Here is an 18121-nt window from a genome sequence, read left to right as displayed (position 1 = left end):
ATTAAGTATTGAACTCGGACTCCAGAGAGGTGTATAATGTGGTGACAGACACAAAAACTGCAGGTTTTGTTCTTATGAAACTGCTGAGTAAAGGGGCACACCAACGATTACTGTGGACTTCTTGGTCTCTGTTAGCACTAATGTGGGGTAGAAGGAAAAATAAAATATGAAGGACAGTACAAATAGGAAACTATTTTTGCCAATGCTGTCATGTCTTAGCTTTAAGTTGGTCTGCACTGAAAGAATTTGGCCTTAAAATAACTTTTCCCCTCTAAACTTGAAAAATCCTATTTTCTGGGACGGCTACTAAAAAGCGAGAATTTCAAAAAGTAACATTTCTGCAGCCCTGGCAGGGGCCCAAGGCCAGCATTCCATGAGAATGGAAATTCTATGATTCTAGGAAGAGATACAGAAAATCACTTCTTAGGAAACAAAATCCACACATAAGCTGGCTATTTCCATTCTGAACATCCAGGGCCAAGTCTGTGCACACATATGTACAGTTTTAACGCCTCCTAGTTTTAAATTCCAGACATGGAAATTCTGCAAGCTTTCTTTAATCAACTTTGTTTTTCCTAGCACCCTCTTCAGTACAAGCAGTCCAGAGGTGACCACAGGTCAGACTGAATTTTAAAGGGCCCCAAAAAGTTCATTTAAGGTATTGATACCTGTCCCTTTCCAAAGATGACACCACTGAACAGCCAGCTCACAGACTCAGGAGGCCACTGGCCCAGAAATGACAGGGATTCACCATTCTTCCACAGCAATTGCTTCCTTTGTAGGGAGATCTTAAAAGGACTTTGCATTTCTTTGCAATATTTTAAAATTATAGAGCTATTTCATATATTCCAGTAGTATTTGGCCCAATTTCAAACAAAAGATACTTCCTAGACTTGTTTCCAAACCCCAATAGGGGTCTGTTCTAATATTTGAACATACTGTTTTCTTTTCCACTGAGTGACAGGTCTGAAGGGGGTTCCTTGGGTCTGAAGAGTATTTTCTAAAAGTTTGATGGAGGAATACTTGGGGAAGGAGAGAGAAGCAAGAAATGAGTAAACAAGCTGAACCACAGGACAAAGCAGCAGCAGAATTCTAACAATTCCCATTGGAGAATCCACTTCCCATAGGAGTCTGCAACTGAACTCTGTGAAAAGAAAACTGTTCTTAAAGACTTAAACCAAAGAATGCCAGGTTGGTTATTCCTCTCTTCACTGAAGGAGAGGCTTGGCTTGGCAGATTAGAATTCCAGGCCCCTGTACTCCACCAGCTTCACTGATTAGTGCTAATGGATTCCCACCTCCCTGACAGAAAACAACCAAAGGAGTTCTCTAATGCAAACAGGCTATAATCCAGTGAAGTCTGTCTACAACACCTTGAGGAAATTGTAGAGCCTTCAGAAAGGCACTTGAGGTAGATGATGTCAGGTTATAGCCAGGGGAGGATCATCTTTTGTCACAATAACTCAATATATTTTAGCTAGTCCTCCAGTCTGAAGAGCCTTTTCTGACGTTCTCTGAAGAGACTTCTGGTCATTTGAGAAGAACTTGTCCTGAAGAGAGGACAGGTGTGACAGTTCACCTTTTAACATTTCCCAGTCATTTCTCTGCAGTTGTAGATTAACTGTATCATTTACCTGAGCAGCCAGAAGGCATTAACAACAACAAAGGAAAAAGCATTTTTGAATTTTCCTTACTGGGCACAGAACAAGCAGCAGCAAAAAGCAGGACAACTGAGGGAACATAAATCCTACAAAACATAAGAACAGGCAGATTCTAGATTTGGGAGGTGAAGATCCTCTGTAGCTTTTAAAGTGGGAACCTCAAGAACCAGCAGGACTTGCAAAAACCCCTTAAGGCCTGCTGCTGATAGAAATTCCTTATATTTTTCATCATCTTCAACAAATGCCCATTTTCATCTTTTCACCTCCTGTGAAATCCTCTCTTCACCTGTTTGTATCCGGTCAAAAGGGAAGATAACCAGCAGGTTTTGTACAGGGGGTGGCCCCACTTGTAATCCCTAGAGAATTTCAAGGGCCAGCCTTGGCACAAACTCAGCCTGTCAGTGAGAAGATACTCGCTGCAAATAAAAAGCATTTTTGACAAGGCAGCAGCAGCTCTCAAGCAGAATAATTTGGGACCTGGTTGCCATTTAAGCAAAAAGATACAGATGGGTGCCACACTGACAGCACAAGGACTGCAGTGCTCAAGGTTTTCATTCTCCATTGCTGCAAACTGAGCCTGAAAGAAAGCTGGAGAAGAAGAGGGATGAAATGAAAGCTGTAGTGAGCAGTCTAGGAGCTAAGGTTACCTGTTCAATTTGTACTAGTGGAATCAGGGTCCAGAAAATGTTAACATCAGATGAAGCAGCAAGGTACAATAAAGTATGATCAATGGTTTTTAATCCTCTGAAGCAAGTGGAACAGACAAGCAAATTATCTCTGATGTTTTTCAATATTTTAAATTAAATCTTTAACATAACCTTACACATTTTCAGTTATGAACTCACCAGGCAATTGGCTGAAGAACAGGATTAAGATACAACCACTTTCATCCATCATTAATACCAATGTCAAAAAAATAGATTTTATTCCTGAGCTGATAAAGTTCAATAAAAAAACACCAAGACTATTTTAGAGAACTCTATGAAATTCTAAATGAAAATCATTACTCAACAGCCTGTTCTGTAATACATGAGTTTAACAGATATTTCAAATCTCTCTCAGTTATGTTAAAGAAAGTATTCAGTCAACTACAATAAAAGTTAAAACAAAGAAGTGCCTGTGATCGAAGGATCATTATTGCAGACCTGTTGTGAATCAGTGAAAAGGAGAGTAGCAAAGGACATACCTTGGAACTGCTCCCAAAACAATCAAGTTGGCTTTTTGTTTGTTGTTTCCAATTACAGCATTTTTCATATCTCTGTAAATCCAGAAAGAAAAACAAACCCTGGTAAATTATGCTGAGGTACTGAGGGCTTATCTATAGAATTTACTATTTCCATGAGGCTTATCAAGCAGTTTTCCACATGTCCATGCTGCAGCTACAAACTGGGCAGTGCTTCAGGGCACAGTTTCCTCAGCCCATAGGAAAATACCCCAGAGCCCTGGGATTCCACTAAATCCCAGCTCCTGCAAGTAAACAAAAACCCAAACTACCTCACATGCACACCATACACCAAGAAGTTTTACTACTGAGAAAAACTAGATATACTGTTTTTTTGTGCCCATATAGTCACTGGACTTCTGAAACAATTTAAAAACCCCACTGTTGGTTGGGAAGTCAAATATTGGTAATTTAAAGTATTAACTGAATAGCCTACTGGGTGCAGGAAAAGGCAAGCTAAGAAAAAGGGAACAAGGAACCATCACCAGTCTCCAGAGACCAAGCTTTTACTCTCCTCTTCACCCCAAGCTTCCTTTCATGCATTTCAGCAGGATACCTAAACATCTGTACATCAAAATGTCAGTAATAAAGTGGAAACAAGAGCATTTTCCTGCCTGAGAGTCACTGCAAGGTTACACACATTACAGGCATTCATACTGTGGTATCAGAACATGGGAAGCACTTTGGAAAATGGACACTGGTTGCACACACTAAGAATTCCTATGAAAACCTGTGGTTTGTAACCTTGTTCAGATAAGTGCTACTGCATCTTAATAACTATCACCACCTGCTCTTTTTTCTCTTCACGTGAGCACATGGAGCATACATGAACATCCGGACAATCCAAAAAAAAGCAAGCTTGCAACTTAGAACTGGTTTCAGAAAATCAAGGTGAGATTATTCATTTCTAGTAAGCTTTCTAGCTGTTGGGGCCTTTAAGAGCAGAGAATAAAGAGATATCAACTGCAGGTAATTCTTTATCAACAAAAAAACAAAACTAGATTGATTATAGTGTTAGCAGCAAAATTGATAAGTTAATCACTATGCATATAATTTATGTAAATAATTTGAGAGTGTTAGTGGGCTGCTTTAAGTGAGCACATTTTCTTGCCTCTATATCTCTGCCCGCAGCTATCTGCAATTTTTAAAAAATGTAGAGCAGCCCTGTCCTGTAAGATCTGCCCTGGCCAGCAGGAACACTACACAGTCCTTTGGTGTCCACTGAAAAAGCAGATTTCACTGCAAGAAGCAGCTGTCCCGAGTGCTCCAAGTTTAACAACTCCCTCCCATTAGAATTGTAAAAAACTTCTTGGCCAAGGCAGGCAACACCTTACTGGCACAAACAGGACCTCCATAAAGCTCAATTCGCAGAAGGTAATTGCCTGTTCTCCCTGGATTTCTCCTCGTGCTCTCTCCTTGCATGCACAAGAGCACTCGGGGAATTCCAAGCTAGCTCCAAGTCTAGCTGTGATCTCAGAGCTTGGGCTTGGGAGCATCACTAAAAGCAACTCAGCTGCAGTTCTGTGCACACCTGAATCCAGCAGTCAGGAACCCCACTGCCAAGGAGCCACGACTGAACAGCAGCTGCCAGCCCAGCACAGCTCTACTTAGCTCAGCATCAGCAGGAAGTGCTGCACCTTCCTGAGCTGGGTAACTTCTAACCACAAAGCAGGAGGTAGAGGAGAAAGAGCAAGGTCAGGAGACAGGCTAAGGTGGAAGCCCCTGAAAATTCCACAAATGGAGTTGAAGTTGTCACTAAAATCAGAAACAGTACTTCAGTGGTTTCTATGCCGAACCCTTACACATTAAAGGTAATTTTTAAAAGTTTGTCAAATACGAGTCAGTCCAAAACAGTGGCAGAAGGAACAGTCAGATGTCTCAGAGAAATAATGGACTCTTCACCAACAGATGTGGCAAGTTCAGGTACCCTAAGGCACCAGAAAAGCTGCACCATATCCACAGTCGGCAAAGGCATCTCAGGGAGCTAAAGAGGATGCACTAACCAAGCACTCAGAAAATTAACAAATTTTGGTGATGTTTTAATGCTCTGCTCAGGTGATTTTACACCATATTTTGCGTTTAAAAAAACCCCAAACAAATAAACAAACAAAAACACCAAAAAACGGAAAACAACATTACTCAATCTTTGTGACTCTTCCCCAAACCCTAACAGAATGGTTTGTTAACCTTATAGCCATTTACTAAGTATTGCCTATTAGAACTTGATTTAGAGACCTTTCACAAGTGGCCAAGTTCCATAACACTCAAGTGGAGAGGGTTAGTGAGGGCACAGTCCTGATCTGCAAATTATTTGTATGAACTTCTTCATCCCACGTTGGTAAAGTTCCTCAGAAAAGTTATGCCAGATAGGTAAGAAACAGCACAAGTTTGAGATTTCTGACAGACCAAACACATTTGATCAACTTTAACTTGCAGGCAAGTCAAACACCTTCAGATTGGAAACATGACCAAAACCTGTCAGAGACAGGACTCAAAGGTCCCCAAGTCTGTGTGCATTGTGGCACTCCTAAGTTCCTTGCCACGCTTCTCTTTTCCAAGCTGCCAGCTACAGAATTGACCCTATTCAATACACAGGAAGTCGTGGATATGGAAAGCAAGAACACCCTTAAAATGTCATATTTGAACGTTGCATAGTAGTAGATTCTTTTTGTGCACTATGAAAAATAATTATGTCATCCCATATGATATTCTACCTGTTTTCCTGATCAGGAAGCTAATTCCCTAAGAAATAAGGAACTACTATGTGCTCTCCTAGACTTCCAGGTCCTTGGTGAATCATGAACCTTGGTAAAACTGAGGGCAACTCCCTTATTTGAGAACATTACCTCCAACAAGTTCAAGCTTGACTGATTTCAGATCCAAGCCATCATGAGATACATCCAAGGAAAAAGAAAAAAAAAAAAAAACCAGCAGCTAAGATCACTATCTTGTACAAGAGGTAACAAAGAAACCTCAGAAACTGAGTCCAAAACTAACCCCCACTTGACTTCCAAGTGTCAGGCACCTTGCTCCCATTTCCTCTGTGCAAAGGAGCCCTTGGCTTGAGCAAAAAAAGGGAACAGCAGTAACAATGCAATTACAGGGAGATGAGAACTTCAGAAGAACAACACACCATGGTGACTCCAGGCCTGACCTGTGACAGGACCGTGATCCAGAGGGAGATCCAGCCTTTCCAATTCCCAGCTCCAAGCTCAGTTTGTGAGCTGGCTGCCAGGCACCAGCACAGCCAGAGCAGCCTCCCAAGAAAAACTCAGAGCTGGCACCTGCACCTAGAACACCTCAGCACTAGTGAGTTTCTCAGCTCAGAACAACAACTCTGTGGAGAGGCAAAATATAAAAAGCTGAAGCTCCATAAAACACAGCCCTTAAAATACATTCAAGGTTGGCTGGGTTTCTGGTTTGGGTGTCTTTTATCATACTGCATATTAAATCTTATCGTTTAGATTCAAACTAAGTTCCAAATCACTTAACAAAATAACCTGAATCAATTTAATGCATAGATTTTAAATCTGATATTTATGCTGACATGTACTGTAGTGCAATAAAGTAATTTACATGAAAAAAAGCTGCAAGAAGGAATAACACAGGCTGCCAACAATAAAATACTGCAGAGATCCTAGCTAAGTGCTCAGGAACATTGCTTCCTGAAGTGCTAAACGAGCTTTTTCAATCTCTTATTTCTTCTTAAAGAAATAAAAATATTGTTTCATCAGTTCGACCCTGTGACCACTCAGCTTTAAGTTATGAAACAACCTAGAGACTGGAAAAGCAGCAGGAGTGATTTTCTTCCTACAAACTTGAGAAAAGCAGAAAAAATTATCAGGTGATTTTTATCAGCTCTAACAATGTTTTGGAACACTGCAACCCAAAAGCAATCAGTTCAATTAATTAGCTATAAATAAAGTGCAGTGCATGTGAGTATATGTCCATAGCATGAATGTTTAAAATATTTTAGGAGTATATCAAACTGAAGAAAAATCTAATTTCCATCCAAACACAGCTTAAAAGGAGTTACAAGAGGAACTAATTTGCCAACTGTGTGTATGAAGTTCTGGTTTTATTCTGGTATTTAATGTGCAATTGCTTAAAAGTACCAGATACAGCCACTTCAGATAAGCAAGAAGTGATATTAAATATAACAGTTTGTGAGTAAAATATGGTCTGTCAATTTCAGTGATTCCTAACCAATAAAAAACAATATTATTAAATGTCTAAATCCTAAGAAAATTGGTAGTCAATGAAAATTACTATTGCAGAAGGAAGCTGAGACATTGTCCTTCATGCTATGAAGTTCAACATCTTTATGAAGCCAGTTCTAAGTTTGGGACTCCTTCCACAGAATAAAACCCCAATGAAACAGAAGAGTGAGCTCAGGTGCCAACTGAGAAAGAAGAGACTTTCACAGCATCCCCAGTGAGCCCCCATACCTGCATCTCTCCTGTAAAAGAAATTCTGAGAAAGCAACATGGATACAAGGACACCCATGTAACAATTTGGCTCTACCTCCATATTTAAATGTAGTAAATCAAGCACAAACAGAACAAATTATGACATTCTCTTAGGAAGCCCTGGAGCTTTCCTACGTCACCTTCCACCAAAGCAACACAAAAGATCTTGAAACGAGCCAGAGTGACTTGAGGAAGCAGCCACAGGAACTCCACAGAAGAAGAGGAAATAAACAGCCTGCATGACATTTCCTTATCTTATGGCTTTTGAAAACACCAGGGAGCCATATCTCAGGGGTTCCTAGACAGAGAAGAGTATCAAACATGAGCTGAACAATCACAGAAGGAAAGGTAGCCTTGGGCAACTCCAGCCAATGCTTTCACTTTTAGTATGAAATAGTTCCAAGAGATTCTGAGCCAGTTATGCAGCCAGATGAAGTTCCCAACACAAAGCACTGTCAGAGCTGGAAATTTATCTACCAGGGGCTGTCCAAAGTCACCAACAACAGAGTGACACAAAGCAGCCTTCTCAAAGGTTTCAAAAACTCAAAATACAACCTTCTAAAAACCTGAGGTACTGGCAGGTGATACAGGGACACAGCTCAGACAAAAACCAGCTGCCCCAACTGCAGGAGAGTTTCTAAGTATCAGGATCCTATAAGCAAATGGCACCTGCACTGGCTGGAGTACAGCCAGAAGCTCACTGTGGAGGAGCTAAGTTTGGACAATTATTCTTCCTACAACAGCTTTTGTCTCCTCCTCCTCCTCCCTTTCCTCCACCCTCCCATTTTTATAGACAGATGCAAAACAACGTCAGGAATTAATGACCAGTTTTTTGCATGTTAAAATATGGCCATTGCTATTGTCACAAAATTCATTTTGAAGATGGACACTACTATGACTTGAAGCTGTTTTCTACTCTTTTAGTAGATAGAGTGTTTGCTTGTACTAACATGACTCCTAATCCAACAAAGTGAATATAAAGTCACAAACTCTTGCCAACTCAAGCAAACCCCAGAAGTCCTAATCATCTTATTTTTAAGGTTAATCATCAAGATGGAAAGCAAAGTTTCAATATTTCTAATCCCATTCAAAAAATATCAGTTGATACAAAGAAAAAGATGATTTTACAGGAAAGAACAAAGCAGCACAGTGAGACACTGTTACTCAACTCCTTTGAATTTTAACACTTAAAAACTGTGACACAATTAACATATAGTGCAAATTAAACAAACAACATTTAAACAAATCCCCTCAATCCAAGGTTGTTCTCAATTCTGTAGTCTCAGTTCATCATCAAATCAAAGTGCTGTTGAAAAACAGCATCTGGCTTTAATTACAGTACAGCAGAACAGTAGAATTTAACACACACAATGCTAAAAGAGATTGTTTAATCCAACTCCTCCATATCACAATGCCATTCAAAATCCTTGAACTCTTATCTCAAGTATCCTCTCTGGAGAGGCAACTTACCGTGTCATAAGTTTCCTGACAAAGAAAGTCTACCAAACAGAATGGGTAGTGTTTCAGTGAGCCACCTGTAGTTAGAGATGTTAATAGCTTACTCCTAGCCTAAATTTATCCTGTTTTCCCATGCCCCTCTTGCTGCATGTAACAGACTGGAGAAACCTCTCATACCAAACCTTCACTTCCACATAGGAGTTTACATCAGTCAATTCACATGCTGCCCCTTTGATCAAGCTTAATGTCTTTGGCTCTCCAAGTCTTTGGCTGCAGTTTCAACTCAAGTTCCTTTCCACTCTCTACCTGGACTGAACAAAAGGGAGATGCTGCTTTTTCCACCTCTCCCAAGCAGGTTTTATGGTCTAGTCCTTTGCACTGAGTCTGGATATGGTGCTACAAGTTGCTGAGACCAGTAATGGAGAAATAATTTGCCTCACTCAGCCTAAAAAACAATGTAACCCAAATTAAAAATGCTTGAAGTTGGTGGTAGATGAGAGTTCAGCTAACTTTTATTATGTAACCTGTATAAAGTAAAAAAAAAAAGAAACAAACAACAAAACCCCTCTAACCATAGCTAGAGAGATCTCTACATTCTCAGCATTTCAATTTCAACATCAATCTCTGGTATTTAACCATACTAGGTCCTAACAGTAAAGAACTATCCCAACAGAGGTGTGGGCAAAACAGCTGCGGCTCAGAACTCTCACAAATCCCCACTCAGAAAATCCCTGCTCTTTGACACCAGATCGGCAAAACACTTCTTTCACAACTGTCCTGAAACAGCCAAACCACATGAAAAGAGCAGCTCCACTACTGCTGCTTCACATGAATGACCCAAAATATCAAATACAACTAACTCTGGTACCTTTTTTTTAACGTCCCTGTCTTCCCCCAAGGATATTTCACATCCTAGTATGAAGAACTGCCTTCAGCATTTAGCAGTGCATCCCACATCTTAAGCAAAAATTAAATTTCTACATTTTTACTGCACTATTGTCCATTCACTGTCCCTTTAAATAAAGTACCTTTAGTCCACTGCCCCATTTTAAACTCACCACTCTTTCTCTACAGAATGTTGCCCACCACAGGTAATCTACGTAGAGACATTTTCAGATTCATTCAGGACAGGAAAAGACCTTAGAATGGCCTTGCAGCATGTGTTTGGCTGTTCTAGATGTGAGCCTGGAATATTGTTTGACATTTTCCACTGCACCTTGGGCCAGCAACCACTGAAGGATCACCAAACCCTATTAATTTAACATAGCTACTACTCATTAGATTATAATAATATAAAGTCTTTCTGTCATGAAGCAAACCTCTGATTTTTATCTCCAAATAGCTATCAGAGCTAAGATGATGTACTGGCCTAGTATTCCCTTTTTCAAATGGGTGTTACTAAGTTCTCATGGGAACAGAAATCCCCTAACATCTATATGCAAATAAACTCACTCATTCTGGAGTTTCTGGACATTTCAGATAATGCCTGTTTGAAGCATATTTTAGCAAGTAATTCTATGATCTAGCCTTCCTTCTACAATCCCCAAAGAAAAGTACCTCAACAAATGACTTTATCAGTTCAGCACCAGCAACACAGCATACATACTAAAGTCAGCTGAATCATCTGGTACACAAATTAATTGGTAAACAGAGTTCTGTCCTTTGCATGTTACTAGAAATACCAACCCTTTACAGGGCATCAGTATAGAAGTTCCATACTGCAAATGGAAAGTAAGCTTCTTTTGGAAAGCTACTGAATTCAACTTTTTTTAATACTGAATCCAATCAGTGCAAACTGGCAGCTTGGAACCAAAAACTCCAACGCCCATTATGAAGAATCTCAAACTCAGCAGCATTGCTGGCTCTGTGACACATATCCCTCAGGCCCAGCCTCCAAGTTCAGTCCTGACAACACCCCCCTACCCCAAAGGGCAGAACTATTTCTTCCCTAGCTGCCTGCACCCTCCCTTGCAGGCAGCCACTGCCTTTGTGTAACAGATTCCTAAGGGAAAGGTAAACTCTTTAGTAATGTTCAGCTGTGCTCAGCCTGAGGTCTGTTGCTGAGTCCCACCTCAGGACTCCTGTGCCCAATGCTCACCCCATCCTCTCCAGCTCCATCAGACAGTCAGACAAATGCTGTTCCTCCTCCCTCATCTGACTCTGAGCCTCAAGCCACCACAGCAACAGTATCACCATGCTCAGGGTTGTATCAACAGAGAGGATTTGGAGAAAAGTGGCTTCATAGCCTTCTCAAAATTAGCAGTGAAACAGAGTCAATAACCAGAGCAGTAACTTCAAGGCTTGAAATGTTAAACATCCCTGTAAGGCTGAAGATTGCTGGCCAGCTATCGCAGGTACACCTGAAGGTTAGCCCACCTCTAAATATTACACCAGGACTTACAATGCAATAAGAACTTACTTGCAAAAAAAAAAAAAAAAAGGCTATTCTGCATACGCACCTTTTGCTGCATTAAAAAACACAAAAGTAGAGTACCTTTCCTCTGTGACAGAAACACATTCGTATTGAACTGCATCTCCCTCTCTTCCCTCTGTCTACACCATCCTTCCACCTGACTACAAAAACCACTGCACTGAAAGCCCCTCCTCACAGAGGGAGGGATTAATTCTCAGATGCTTAAGCCTTTCCGTTCTCTCTTTCCCTCCAAAAAGCCTTCCTTCCTTCCTTTCCCCCTTGAAAGGGAAAAACCAACAAGTGGAGCAGTGCTCCCAGCACCACCTAAACCTGCTCCAATTTCTGTCAGATCCTGAAGCTTCCCAGTTCCAAGCCACAAAGAGCCCATCCTGCAGTTCACAAAGCACCAACAAGGGACTCGGGAGCCTCTTCCCTCAACACGTGAATGACTCTACATAAAAACACTACTTCAAAAATTCACATCTCTATTTGCTAGCCAATAACAGCTTCAAGTTTCACGCAGGAAACACATTTACTACAGTGTACTGTCTAGGAGACAAGAGAATTGACCAAAATGTACAGGGACAAACTATGATAGGCACAACCCTCTAAGGACTGCCCTGTTTCCACAGGGCCGAGGGAAATATGAACAAAACCAAAACAACTCCTGCAGAAAACTGAGGTTCCAAAGTGCCCACTGAGACTGAAAATCTGATGCAGCTGTTTGGGATGCAAAATGTGGAAACAAGTGCTGACCATCACTTAGTGTTATACAAAGTCTGTTAATCAGACAAGAAGAACAAGAAGCAGAAGCAGCCTCTTCACAGCTGTCTGAAGGGAGGTAACTGTTGCTCCATTAGAACTGAGATGGGAATTTTCTCTCTTCTCACTTCCTGAAGCTGCCTCTCACATTTCACAGTTTTTGCTGCGGGCATGTGTGAACATTGCATTGATGATCCCTCCAACAGCCATAGCTGAGAACACAGCACACTATTACACAGCCATCTAAACCTGTGCCTGCAACATTTATTAGACCCAAATTACAAAAATAAAATAGTTGGATGCAAAACACACACTGTGCAAGGACCATGTGCTATTTCTATAGGATGTCTCCTTCATTGTGCTGAGAAGTAAAACATTCACACGATGTTGGAAAATACTTGTCTACTAATTCCTGCTGGCGGTAAAGGACAGGAACAGCAGTAGCACAGGAATTCTCAAGGCACCACAAAGATGGTCATTTACAAGTCTTAAAGGATGACACCCTCTGACTGCTGAGGAATAGCCTGATGAGAAACAGCTGGGACCTTGAGTAAGCCAGGCTTGTCAGAAAGGATGCTCCTTTTAAACCCAGCCTTGAGGTGGGATTACACAGTTCTCCATTAAATGACAGATCACCACTTTGAAGGCACCAGGCTAAACATAAGCATGATAAAATGTATCTCAAAGAAGCCCCCAACCAGCAAATAAATTAGAGGATAAAAACAGGTATCAGTCTTCCATCTGAACAATGTGGTCCTGAGCTTAAAAGCAGGTGAAAAGCAAATTCCAGTCTAAGGATCACAACCCAGAAATGCCTTTTAAAAAATAAATAAATACTGCAAAGAACAAGATGATGTTTCAGGAACAACCTTGGGACAAATGAAGCTCTCATAAAAGCACCAAAATTTACAGAGCCACTTCTGTTCTGTTCCTCTGCCAGGAACAGCAAAACATTAAAGAGAACCTCTGAGAGACCACAGCATTTAATGCACTGCAGTATCTGTGTGAGGTAAGGTATGCACTGCCAACACAAGCTGCACTTGAGAGCTGCACACTTCACGAGTGCTGACCTTGCAGAATGCACTCAGAGCACACTGGCGAAAACCTGAGCTCTACAACAGCAGGAAAGAGTCACAGGAGCACCTAAGGAGACACAAAGAAAACCTGTAAAGACCTACCAAGCATAAGCGTGGCCACGATGTAGAGTTCCTGTTTACAGAAGGGAACTACTGTATTAACCTTGCTCATCTACAAAGACAGTGAATAGAAGGTAAAAACACACACTGCCATACAGATGTGGGTAAGGAGATGGGCCTTGAACACTTTAGTGCATTACCAGGTATAGTAAAAAAGGCAGTAATCATTCTCAACTTTCCAAGTCTGCAACAGAAATTGAGGATTGAGTGGCAGGTGCAATTCTCCCTTCCCTACTCACTATCCATACCCAGATGAGCAGGACAGAAATTATCTGAACAGAAGTTCTGCAGGAAACTTGGCATTTTGAAATAAGATCAATAGACTCACATGCTGCAGTACTGGACAACAAGGAAATGGTTTCTGTTTTCCCAGTAGAAGGAAAATAAAAAAGCTCCTAACCAGGTAAAGCTTTATTGTGTGGACAAGGAAAACTCTGAATACCACCTCTCTGAAAATTCATGGGAAAGCAAGGAAAAAAAGAGACTTTAATCATTTAAATGTTTTCAGAATATGTAATTAAAGCTTCCTCAAGTTACAAGATGAAAACTGGACTGGCATGATTTTCAAGTTCAAGAAGCATTAAAGGTACATTTCACCTTTATCAAAGCTCATTCAGAAGTTGGGTTTCATTAAAATTACAAGGATGCAATAAAAAAAAAGCCCCAAGCCCAAGTTACTCATTCAAGCATACAAAAAGCAGGACTATCATAACTGAAGACAATCTGCAGAAACAAAGCCTCTTACAACAGTCCATTTTCTGATCCTTGATATTCATACAGTTCCATCAATCAAAATAAAAATCTAGGTCATCAGTATTTCCAGTCAGGATGCAGAGAAAAACCAGCACATCTTAGGAAACAAAGATTTTCTGCAAAGGATGCAGCATATCTGGTAAAGCTTCTGACAGGCACTTCTGGAAAAACTTTAATCCTTTCCTACTCCACCCCAAATACTAGATCATTCTAACTTCAATACCTCTGCATACACACTGAAATCAAAGAAAGAAGGACAAAGCAGTATTTTTTCTGCCCAAAAAGAAACCTGGACTGACAGAAATTTTTAATACATACACTACACTAAATTCCATCTCTTATATAGATTTTTATATTCTTTCATATTCTTACTCTATCTTTTCTATCAATTTTTCTACATTGGACTGTCACATACCCACCCACCAACATTTCAAAAACAACACATCTGCCATAAGGGATTGGCTCAGAGTCAGTAAAGATACTCTCACAATTAAGATTTCAGCCACAGCATCACAAATATAGTTTTACCATGCAGATCTACCCTGTCAGAGAATTTGTTAAATAAATTGGTATTTTCTTGTCTTTCAGGAAAGGAAAAGGATCTCAGCATAGAATCCACTGACACCCACAGACAAGATGAAGAATGTCAGATGTTACCCAAGACAAAGATACTGCCTAAAACTCCTGTTTCTGGGAGATCAGTTATACTGCAAAAGATGAATAACATATGAAAAGATAGGGAAGGGATTACCAAGGATTGTGGGCTCCAGTCCTTTGAAAAGGAAGGAGAGCAGGGACGGAGCACCAGCCATGGCTCAGAGCATCTGCCAGGGAGAAAAGAGGGGCTCAGTCACCCCACTGGGACACTGGATGAGACACGTCCTTCCCCAGGACCACCCCACCACCCTTATGAGGAGGGGACTACTCAAAGGCCAAGGGGTGAAAGCAAAACCAGACTCCCCTAGAGCAGAGTTAAGGACCTGAACATAGTTACAGCAGGGTATTAGAAGTTCTCATACAGGTAAGGAGGCATTCCAACCAAGAAAACTTCCAGGACAGTTTCACCTAGACTGGATTCTCCATGCATTTTAAAGGGACACTGACATGTTGGACATTTGGAATAAGTGTTATCATCTGCTACTGGGGAACACCTCAGGTCATGCTAAGCAACACAACCAACATTCTTGGCTTTTTAATCCACTTGATCCTCTGATTTCTCCTGGTGTTTTACTAGACAGCCACAGCCAGCAAACTACTGGTAAGTCCAAAAAGGTCTTTGGTTTCACCACCAAAGTCAGTCCTGGGCAAAGTCTCATTCCCCATTTTGCTGGAAAAGCAATTTTAATGGAAAGCTCATGGCCCAGGGACAGCAAAGGAACAACCAGAGCTTTGCAGCAGTTTCACTCCTGCTCTTTGACTCGCTCTCTCAGTCATACCCTGACCACTGGCATGCAACACAAGTACTGACATATAACTTGCAATCCAAATTCAGTTCTGTGGAAGCATTCTCTTGCAGCTTGCAGTTCCCATGGGGAGACAGAAGCCAAGCACTAAAAAAGTCAAAGCCAACACACCAGGCATGGCAGCAGGGGAAAGAGTAAGAGGCAGGTAGACTGACTTGGCAGTGCAGTAAGAAAAAAGTCTCAATAGACCTGGAAGAGGAGCAAAACACAGCCAAAAGGCAGAAATACATCTGAAAAAAAAATCAGTGCTCACAGAATGTTTAACCTCATTTCTGGCAACTGGGAGGCCGTGTTATGAACCATATGCACTACAGAGTGAGAGTCTATACCAATACTATCCTCATATCAATACTGACATATTTGTATTAAGATTTGCCAACTACATTTCTCAAAAAAAAAAAAAAAAAAAAAAAAAAAAACACCAGGAAGAGCTTCTTGCCCTTGACCTATCACTCTAGTGGGATCAAGTATACCTGGCTATGCACAACCAAGAGCCCAAGAGTGTTTCAATGACTTACATGACACCTTGCAGGACTTTTTGGGGATCGAGATCAAACAATCTATCGACATAGTGGCGGCTACTGGCTGTGACCTCCTGCAGAGAGAGAGCAAACAATTGCAACAGTTTATATCAATTCATACAATGGCTTATGCATCAGTGAGTCTGCAAAACCTCCCAGGCAAGAGGCAGTGAACCTACAGAATATTTAAATGTGGAGTGTGTTACTGCTGGGCAACATCACACAGATAACCCTGTGTTCAAGTGTAATCTAGAGAGGATGAGGTGCTTAATGTAGATAAAAACATGGTAAATGTCAAAGCAAGTTAACAGAGAGCTATTTATGAACTGCAGTTATAAGCACTGCCTTGAATCACAATTTTATTATGTTTAATTACTATATAGAATAAAAATTAATTCCTGGAAGAAAAAGTTTCAGAAAAAAGCAGTTAATGTTGCTCAAGAACCATACCCACCAACAAACTCCCCAAAAGAAGGAAGCTCATAACCAGACAAGTTTCTGTAACTTACTTTGTCACAACATACCTACATTTCAGAGCCTGTGCCACACACCTTCAATGAGACAGTGTTCCCCACTACATTCTCACAGTGCTGTATAAGACAAAGCAAATTCTCTTCTCGGCAACAGGACCATGCTTGTAAGTTACACACTTATGCACCGCTGATTTGTTATTCCTTTTGAGAAGATCCAAAGTCAGAGACAGCAAGCATTCCAAAATACAAGGGTGGGAAAGGGTAAGAAGATTTTCCCTCCAGGTTCTCACAGACACTTGCCAGGGTGTGTTTCATTATCTCACCTTTTTTTTTTTCTTTACACCAGCTCTCTTTTCATTAAGCTTTGCCTATTTTTTCGTTATGAGTTTTCCCTGAGAGAAGCTCTAAGGGAATTGAAAACTCTTCCTTGCTTTAGCAAGTATCTGCTTTGGGGCTGAATCTACTCCTGCTTCCCCACCCCGATGCACCAGTAGCTTCTTGCCTATGGTCTCACATCACAGAGAAGAATCATCTAGAGGCAGCAGGGCTCCTTTGTCTTCAGGAACACTATTAAATTATGCCACATAAATCCTACAGACACATTTCCACCATGTAACCAAAGACAGTATTTTTGAGAACGGCAATAGACTTTTAGCTACCTGACCTACGCATTTACGTGAAAAACTCTTTCAGACTTCAAAGACCCCATAGCTTTCTGTTTCTAAAATATCCTCGTTTCCACCCCATCAGCTACGAGGTCTGCAATATGTAGAAGGGTACTCATATGCAGGCAGTCCCCCACAAAAAAAGAATTTATCGACATAATCAGTTTCATGGATCTTTTAACCAACATGAATTTTTCAGGGAAGAGAAGGAAAAGCGCCAACCCTCCGCTCTTGCGGCAGCACCCGGGCTGTACCCTTTGCATCGCTACTCCCAGCGCCCGTGCGATGCAGCAGGACCGCTGTGCGCCCTGGGCCGTCCCCCGGGGAACGGAAGGCGGCTGTCAGAGCCTCCCGCAGCACGGCGGCTCCTCCCTGCCGCAGGAGCCTGGACACCGCGAGGAGCGAGCCGCGGTTCCGGCACCGGCACAGCCCCCGATCCGGAGCGGGCTGCGGACGCACCTGGGAGCCCTTGCCCTGCTCCGCAGCCCCCGAGAAAGGGCAGCGCCGACAGCGCCAGGGCCCTCCGCGTGCCGAGCAGCAGCTGCCCCGGGCCGGCGAGCCCGAGCCCGTGCCAGCAGCGAACGACACATCCAGAGCGCCGGTGCCTCCGCAGCCGCGGAACGGGCTCACCGGCTCCCTCCTAGGGGGAAAACCAGCGCCGGGAGAAGTTGCTGGGCGGGAGAGAGAGGGAAGGAGCGCGGCCCCTCCGCCGCACCGCCCCCGCTCCCGGCGCAACCCCAGGGCCGCTCCCGGCGCTGCCGGACAGCGGGGCCCTGCGGGGGCCAAGGTCAGGCAGGGCCCGGCCCGTGGCACTCACCGAGAGGACGCTCATGCGGAGCGGCGCCTCCAGCACACACGCCATCTTGGCGGAGCGCTCCGGCACCGGCGGCGCCTCAGGCCGGCGGGCGCGGGCTCATGGCGGGCGCGCGGCGGGCGGGGGCCGGGGGTAGCGGGGCGGGCCCAGCGAACCGGCCGGCGCCGAACCCCCGCTGCCGCCCCACCGCGCCTGCGCCGCCGCACGCCAGCCGCGTGCGGAACGGCGTCCGCTGTGCGCACGCGCAGGGCA

The 18121-nt window shown here is 42.6% G+C and overlaps 1 protein-coding gene across 1 annotated transcript in view; it reads right to left on the bottom strand.

Moving 5' to 3' along the window:
• Positions 1-18121, bottom strand: part of ARMC8 (armadillo repeat containing 8) — a 59947-nt gene extending 41826 nt beyond the window's left edge. The window contains 3 exon segments of the mRNA XM_062499052.1: positions 2847-2918; positions 15915-15991; positions 17873-18121. Of these exon segments, the coding sequence (XP_062355036.1) occupies positions 2847-2918; positions 15915-15991; positions 17873-17917 (194 nt within the window). The 5' untranslated portion in view covers positions 17918-18121.

Source organism: Cinclus cinclus, chromosome 10 (assembly GCF_963662255.1).
Source record: "Cinclus cinclus chromosome 10, bCinCin1.1, whole genome shotgun sequence".
In the NCBI taxonomy this organism is placed as follows: domain Eukaryota; kingdom Metazoa; phylum Chordata; class Aves; order Passeriformes; family Cinclidae; genus Cinclus; species Cinclus cinclus.
The sequence above is the reverse complement of the archived record's forward strand: the minus strand, read 5'-3'. Positions and strand labels throughout refer to the sequence as shown.